Genomic DNA, 8300 nt, shown 5'->3' with positions numbered 1-8300 from the left:
TGTCTTTCTGAATGAAGACAAAGAGTAGAGGAATAGAGCTTGTCATTATGGAGTCATGGGCATTCTTTTCTGGAATGAGACAAAGAAGGTAGAGGATAGAGCGGGTCATTATGGAGTCATGGGGGCATGTCTTTCTGGAATGAAGACAAAGATGTAGAGGTCAATAGAGGCTTGCTTCATGTATGGAGTCATAGGACGGCATGTTTTTTCTGGGAATGAGGGATAGGTGGGCCCCTCTCTGGTGGAGGAGTGGAGGAACTTTGTCATTAGGTGAACATGTAGAAACCAGCTGGGGGAAAGTAAAGTCAGATGAAGGAAGGCGAAAATGTGAAGGTTACAAGTATGAAGTATCTCCTCAGATCATCAGCCCATGTGTTTACCCACACAGATACTGCTGCCACTATAATGCCTATACACTCACTCCCCCTCTCTGCATTCTCTTCTTGCGGTCTTTCATTGCCATCTCTGTCACGCATCTTTCCTCTAACCACAGCTCTCTTTTCCTTTTCATGTCTCTTCTTTCTCTATCATTCTCTCTCTTCATCTGTTCTCTCCTCTCGCTGCCTTTCTATCTTTCATCTGTCTTCTCTCTTCCCTCTTCATCTGTCTCTCTCTTTCCCCTATATCTATCTCCTCTAATCTGTTCTCTCGTTCTCTTCATTGTGTCTTCTCTCATTAATTTCACTCTTCATTTCTTTCTCTCTCTATACTTCTCCCCTTCTTCTCTCTCCTTTTCATCCTTCTCTTTTCCTCTTTCATTCCTCTCTCCTCTTCATCGATTGTCTCTCTTCTCTCGTCTCGCTTTTCATATTCTCTCTCTTCATCTGATCTTCTCTCGCTCCTCTTCATATCTCTCTCATATCCATCTGTCTCTCTCTCTTCTCTCTTTTTATCTCTCTCTCCTTTCAGTATATCTCTTTATTTGTCCTCGCTTCTTATCTTCTTATCTTCCCTAGGAGTTAATGCTGAAGGGAAGGCAGCTTCTCATACGATTAAATGTTTATGACTTGCGGTTGGTGTAGAAGGTGAGTGTGTGACCAACACACACCACACACCACACACACACACAGACACTATCACAACACCACACACACGACACACTACATTGCACAGCACAATCACAACACAGTCACACACACAAATCCACACGCACACACACACACGACAACAACACCAATACGACACACAGGGCCGATTGCAGAGCATCACTCTGACTCACAATAATGGCAGTTGTTGGATCTCAGACATGGTAATGATGCCTTCTGATTTCATAGATGATTAAACCAGCTTCAGACATCGACAGATAGCTCCCTATTCTGTGTAGGGTAGGACTGCTGCTGCTATATGCAGTCTTGCAGTGCAGAACAGTAAATATCCTCTCTCTTTGTCTCCCTCTCCTCTCCTCCTCTCCCTCTCCTCCCTCAGTTGTCAGCCTTTCTGTTCCACTGTATCTATGGGCTGTATGCCAGAGATGGAGTGGGCAACGGCAGTCTCAAGATAATGGGTGAGCATGATCATCACAAAACCCTGATAAAGGATCTAATTGCAGAAACACCTGATAAAGGATTTAATCCAGAACACCCGTGATGATAGGATGTTAATAGGAAACACCTGAAAGGATGAATACCAGAACACCCTGATAAAGGATGTATCCAGAACACCCCTGATAAAGGATGTAATCCAGAAACACCTGATAAAGATGTAATCAGAACACCCTGATAAAGGATGTAATCCAGAAACCTGTAAGTAATCTGAAACACCTGAATAAAGGATATAATCAGAAACACCCTGATAAAGGAGTAATCCAGAACCACCTGATAAAGGATGTAATCCAAACCACCTGATAAGGATGTAATCCAGAACACCCTGATGAAAGGATGTAATCCAGAAACACCTGATAAAGGATATAATCTAGAAACACCCTGAATAAATGATGTAATCCAGAAAACACCCTGATAAAGGATGTAATCCAGAACACCACTGATAAAGATGTAATCCAGAAACACCCTGATAAAGAGTATAATCCAGAAACACCTGATAAAGGATTATATGTCTAGAAACCCCTGATAAGGATGTAATCCAGAAACCCCTGATAAAGGATGTAATCCAGAAACACCCTGATAAAGGATGTAATCAGAAAGCCCCTGATAAGAGGATGTAATCCAGAAACACCCTGATAAAGGATGTAATCCAAGAAACCACCCTGATAAAGGATGTAATCCAGAACACCCTGATAAAGGATGTAATCCAGAACACCCTGAATAAAGGATAATCTAGAACCCTGAAAAGGAATGTAATCCAGAAACACGCTGATAAAGGATGATAATCGAAACACCCTGATAAAGGATGTAATCCAGAAACACCCTGATAAAGATGTAATCCAGGACACACCCTGAAAAGGATGTAATCAGAAAACACCCTGATAAGGATATAATCTAAGAAACACCCTGATAAAGGAATGTATCCAGAAAAACACCCTGATAAAGATGTATCTCTACATGCCCCCATGACTCCATAATGACAAGCTCTATTCCTCTACTCTTTGTCTTCATTCCAGAAAGACATGCCCCCATGACTCCATAATGACAAGCTCTATTCCTCTACTCTTTGTCTTCATTCCAGAAAGGCAGGCACTTTTCACACCCCTTCCCTCCTCCCAGAAAGGACTAGCACTTAAGGCTAGTGTAATTCTGACGTTTGGTGCATTGATGCATTAATGCCAATGTGACATTTGTGTGAAGATGGGAGTTAAGAGCAGAGATCTCAGGTTAGGATTGGCTGCTAAGTGCTTTTCTGGTGTGAGGAAGACGTGATCTGATCTTGTTCCTCAGGCACTTACAGGCAAAATAACATGAGAGGATGAAGACCAGGGAGAAGATAACCAGGAACGTGATGTCAGTTTCCAGGATCCCTGAGAATAGAGGCATGCGGTTAGGGAGAGGTAGAGAGAGGTAGAGAGAGGTAGAGAAATGGAGTGCGAAAGCAAGAGAGAGAGAGAGAAAGAGCGAGAGAGAGAGAAATGGGGAGCGAAAGTGAAAGAGAGTGAGAGGCAGATAGAGGGTGTGAGATGGTGATGAGAGAGGGGGAGGGAGAGGAACAGAGAGAGCGACAGAAAGAGAGAGGTCATTAGAACATCAGAATAAGAGTAGCTTAATATTGCCATTTTCTAAACTGCGTCCATTTTCCTTTTTACCCATTCTGCTCATGTTAATCCATCATCATTAATTCATTCATCCTTTCCTTCGTTATAATAATTTGTTCATTTTAATATGCTTTATTGGCCGTGTTAAATAGTGTTGGACGAGCCATTAACGTTCATTCTGTAATCTGTGTCGTTCTCACCAAACTCGTCTGCAGAGAAATGCTGTGTCCAGAAAGACTGGCCATTGGTCAGCTTCATCTCATACTCCAGCTGCAAACCTTCCCCCTGTGAGACAGAGACAGAGACGGAGAGGGAGAGACAGAGGATGAGAGCGGGGAGTTAGATGGAGCGACAGTGAGCGCACAAAGAGCTCATTTCACAGAGAGGAGTTCAAAGCCTCTGGAGTTTGTGTTGTTGTGCTGTAAGTGAGAGAAAAAAACCTTTGATATCATCTGCCAGCCAAGACTCGATCTCAGTACCTCCATCAGAAGAATGAGGAGCATGAACTGTGTACTGTCACAAAATCAATGCTAGCCAGGCAGGACTGGGAGAGAAGGAGAGAGAACTTGAGACAGAACAGTGAGAGGAGACAGGCAGGACTGGGAGAGAAGGAGAGAGACAGAGAGCAGTGAGAGGAGACAGGCAGGACTGGGAGAGAAGGAGAGAGACAGAGGCAGTGAGAGGAGACAGGCAGGACTGGGAGAGAAGGAGAGAGACAGAGAGCAGTGTGAGGGAGACAGGCAGGACTAGGAGAGAAAGGAGAGAGACAGAGAGCAGTGTGAGGAGACAGGCAGGACTGGGAGAGAAAGGAGAGAGAGAGAGCAGTGAGAGGAGACAGGCAGGACTAGGAGAGAAGGAGAGAACAGAGAGCAGTGTGAGGAGACAGGCAGGACTAGGAGAGAAGGAGAGAGACAGAGGCAGTGTGAGGAGACAGGCAGGACTGGGAGAGAAGGAGAGAGAGAGAGCAGTGAGAAGGAGACAGGCAGGACTGGGAGAGAAAGGAGAGAGAACTTGAGACAGAGAGCAGTGAGAGGAGACAGGCAGAACTGGAGAGAAGGAGGAGGACAGAGAGCAGTGAGAGGAGACAGGCAGGACTAGGAGAGAAGGAGAAGAGACGAGAGCAGTGTGAGGAGACAGGCAGGACTGGGAGAGAAGGAGAGAGAGGAGAGCAGTGAGAGGAGACAGGCAGGACTGGGAGAGAAGGAGAGAGACAGAGGAGCAGTGAGAGGAGACAGGCAGGACTGGAGAGAAGGAGAGAGACAGAGAGCAGTGTGAGGAGACAGGCAGGACTGGAGAGAAGGAGAGAGAGAGAGGCAGTGAGAGGAGACAGGCAGGACTGGGAGAGAAGGAGAGAGACAGAGAGCAGTGAGAGGAGACAGGCAGGACTGGGAGAGAAGGAGAGAGACAGAGAGCAGTGAGAGGAGACAGGCAGGACTGGGAGAGAAGGAGAGAGACAGAGAGCAGTGTGAGGAGACAGGCAGGAACTGGGAGAGAAGGAGAGAGACAGAGAGCAGTGAGAGGAGACAGGCAGGACTGGGAGAGAAGGAGAGAGACAGAGAGCAGTGAGAAGAGACAGCAGGACTGGGAGAGAAGGAGAGAGACAGAGAGCAGTGAGAGGAGACAGGCAGGACTGGGAGAGAAGAGAGAGAGAGAAGCAGTGAGAGAGACAGGCAGGACTGGGAGAGAAGGAGAGAGACAGAGAGCAGTGAGAAGAGACAGGCAGGACTAGGAGAAGAGGAGGAGAGAACAGAGAGCAGTGAGAGGAGACAGGCAGGACTGGGAGAGAATGAGAGAGACAGAGAGCAGTGAGAAGAGACAGGCCAGGACTGGAGAAGGAGAGAGACTTGAGATAGACAGTGAGAGGAGACAGGCAGGACTGGAGAGAAGGAGAGAGACAGAGAGCAGTGTGAGGACAGGCGGAACTAGGAGAGAAGGAGAGAGACAGAGAGCAGTGAGAGGAGACAGGCCAGGACTAGGAGAGAAGGAGAGAGACAGAGAGCAGTGTGAGGAGACAGGCAGGACTGGGAGAGAAGGAGAGAGAGAGAGCAGTGAGAGGAGACAGGCAGGACTGGGAGAGAAGGAGAGAGACAGAGAGCAGTGAGAGGAGACAGGCAGGACTGGGAGAGAAGGAGAGAGACAGAGAGCAGTGTGAGGAGACAGGCAGGACTGGGAGAGAAGGAGAGAGACAGAGAGAAGTGTGAGGAGACAGGCAGGACTAGGAGAGAAGGAGAGAGACAGAGAGCCGTGAAGGAGACAGGCAGGACGTAGGAGAGAAGGAGAGAGACAGAGAGCAGTTGTGAGGAGACAGGGCAGGACTGGGAGAGAAGGAGAGACGAGAGAGCAGTGAGAGGAGACAGGCAGGACTGGGAGAGAAGGAGAGAGACAGAGAGCAGTGAGAGGAGACAGGCAGGACTGGGAGAGAAGGAGAGAGACAGAGAGCAGTGTGAGGAGACGGCAGGACTGGGAGAGAAGGAGAGAGAGAGAGCAGTGAGAGGAGACAGGCAGGACTGGGAGAGAAGGAGAGAGACAGAGAGCAGTGAGAGGAGACAGGCAGACTGGGAAGAGAAGGAGAGAGACAGAGAGCAGTGAGAGGAGACAGGCAGGACTGGGAGAAGAAGGAGAGAGACAGAGAGCAGTGTGAGGAGACAGCAGGACTGGGAAGAAGGAGAGAGACAGAGAGCAGTGAGAGGAGACAGGCAGGACTGGGGAGAGAAGAGAAGAGACAGAGAGCAGTGAGAAGAGACAGGCAGAGGACTGGAGAGAAGGAGAGAGACAGAGAGCAGTGAGAGGAGACAGGCAGGACTGGAGAGAAGGAGAGAGAGAGAGCAGTGAGAGGAGACAGGCAGGACTGGGAGAGAAGGAGAGAGACTGAGAGCAGTGGGAAGACAGGCAGGACTAGGAGAGAAGAGAGAGACAGAGAGCAGTGAGAGGAGACAGGCAGGACTGGGAGAGAAGGAGAGGAACAGAGAGCAGTGAGAAGAGACAGGCAGGACTGGGAGAGAAGAGAGAGAACTTGAGATAGAACAGTGAGAGGAGACAGGCAGGACTGGGAGAGAAGGAGAGAGACAGAGAGCAGTGAGAAGAGACAGGCAGGACTAGGAGAGAAGGAGAGAGACAGAGAGCAGTGAAAGGAGACAGGCAGGACTGGGAGAGAAGGAGGAGACAGAGAGCAGTGAGAGGAGACAGCAGGACTGGGAGGAAGGAGAGAGACAGAGCAGTGAGAGAGACAGACGGACTGGGAGAGAGACAGAGAGCAGTGAGAAGAGACAGACATGACTGGGAGAGAAGGAGAGAGACAGAGCAGTGAGAGGAGACGGACAGGACTGGGAGAGAAGGAGAGAGACAGAGAGCAGTGAGAAGAGACACGACAGGACTGGGAGAGAGACAGAGAGCAGTGAAAGAGACAGGACAGGACTGGGAGAGAAGGAGAGAGACAGAGAGCAGTGAGAGGAGACAGGCAGGACTGGGAAGAGAAGGAGAGAGACAGAGCAGTGAGAGGAGACAGACAGGACTGGGAGAGAAGGAGAAGAGACAGAGCAGTGAGAGGAGACAGGCAGGACTGGGAGAGAAGGAGAGACAGAGAGCAGTGAGAGGAGACAGACAGGACTGGGAGAGAAGGAGAGAGACAGAGCAGTGAGAGGAGATGAAGTGACACAGAGAAGAAGGCAGAGTAAAGGAGAGATTCAAAGTGGGTGAACAAGAAAGAGTAAGAATGAGAGAAAGAGGTGAAGAGAAGACAGAGAGAGTGACAGATGGTCCAGAGAGAGTAAGAATGAGAGAGGTGTGAAGGCGTGTATTATATTGGCAGTGTGGCAGCGAGGTAAGGCTGGGCGAGACGGGGAGAGTCCCTGGGGCCAATGGTGGGCCGGAGACAGAGCTTTAACTTCAGTCCTACACCATTAGGCATCATGTCCGTCAACAGCCCTCCACTTGCTGCCGTGACAACACAACACACTCTCCAGGAAAAATCCACTTTAATCCTGTCTGTCCCTCTTCACAAACACTCACTCTCTACTAACATCACAACACTGCCAGTCAGTGTGTAGATACACTGGCCCTGCCACCACACATACACATACAGATGCAGACACTTGCGACACACTCTTGTGCATCTATATACACACACAAAAGCATGCAAGCACGCATACAGACAAGGTCTACACTGAGTATACCAAACATTAGGAACACCTTCCTAATATTGAGTTGCACCCTCAGCCCCCCCCCCCCTCTCAATTCGTTGAGGCATGGACTCTACAAGGTGTCGAAAGCTTTCCACAGGGATGCAGGCCCATGTTGACTCCAATGATTCCCACAGTTGTGTCAAGTTGGCTGGATGTCTTTAGGGTGGTGAACCATTCTTGATACACACGGGAAACTGTTGAGCGTGAAAAACCCTGCACAATCAATTTTCGCCTTCTGAATGGCACACAATCCATGTCTCAATTGTCTCAAGGCTTAAAAATCCTTTAACCCGTCTCATCTGCTTCCTCTACACTGATTGAAGTGGATTTAACAAGTGACATCAATAAGGGATCATAGCTTTCACCTGGATTCACCTGGTCAGTCTGTCATGGAAAGAGCAGGTCTTCTTAATGTTTTGTACACTCAGTGTATGTCAATCTGTGAGTGCATTTGTTATGTGTGTGTGTGTGTGGGGGGGGTGCGGGCGGTGTGTGTCAGCGTAACAATGTCGGTGTGCGCTAGCCATCAGTGAGAAGTGAAAGGTCAGTGCTCACCCCACACTTGCTGAGAGCGATGTACCACCATCTCTCCCTCACCGAGCGGAAACTACGACCTCCCACACAACTCAGCACCTCCTCATCTCCCTCTCCTTCCACCTTAGAGACAGAGACAGCAGAAACAGAAGCAGAAGAGAGAGAGTTCATATATTAATAGAAAAGACGCTCACACACTCAAAAACACATTGAATCAACACATCCTAACACAATTCCAAAGAGGGAGTTACACCCAGACACTTCTGTCTCACATACACATATTCCTCACACCTCAAAATAGCTGGCTCTTTTAGTTATAACTGAATAACTAAAAACAACCACAGTCCCATAGACAAACATACAAGACAAGTCCACATATACAGGGCCTTCAGAAAGTGTTAATACCACTTGACTTATTCCACATGTTGTTGTGTTACAGCCTG

General features: G+C 48.4%; 1 protein-coding gene across 1 annotated transcript in view; it reads right to left on the bottom strand.

The window, feature by feature from the left end:
• Positions 1-8300, bottom strand: part of tmem145 (transmembrane protein 145) — a 41119-nt gene that overhangs the window by 7935 nt on the left and 24884 nt on the right. Inside the window, exons 6-8 of the mRNA XM_070443783.1 lie at positions 7879-7980; positions 3343-3427; positions 2790-2911 (exon numbers count right to left, since the gene is read on the bottom strand). Coding sequence (XP_070299884.1) covers positions 2790-2911; positions 3343-3427; positions 7879-7980 — 309 coding nt within the window. The remainder of the gene's footprint in view (positions 1-2789; positions 2912-3342; positions 3428-7878; positions 7981-8300) is intronic.

Source organism: Salvelinus sp. IW2-2015, linkage group LG6.1 (assembly GCF_002910315.2).
Source record: "Salvelinus sp. IW2-2015 linkage group LG6.1, ASM291031v2, whole genome shotgun sequence".
Taxonomy (NCBI): Eukaryota; Metazoa; Chordata; class Actinopteri; order Salmoniformes; family Salmonidae; genus Salvelinus; species Salvelinus sp. IW2-2015.
The sequence above is the reverse complement of the archived record's forward strand: the minus strand, read 5'-3'. Positions and strand labels throughout refer to the sequence as shown.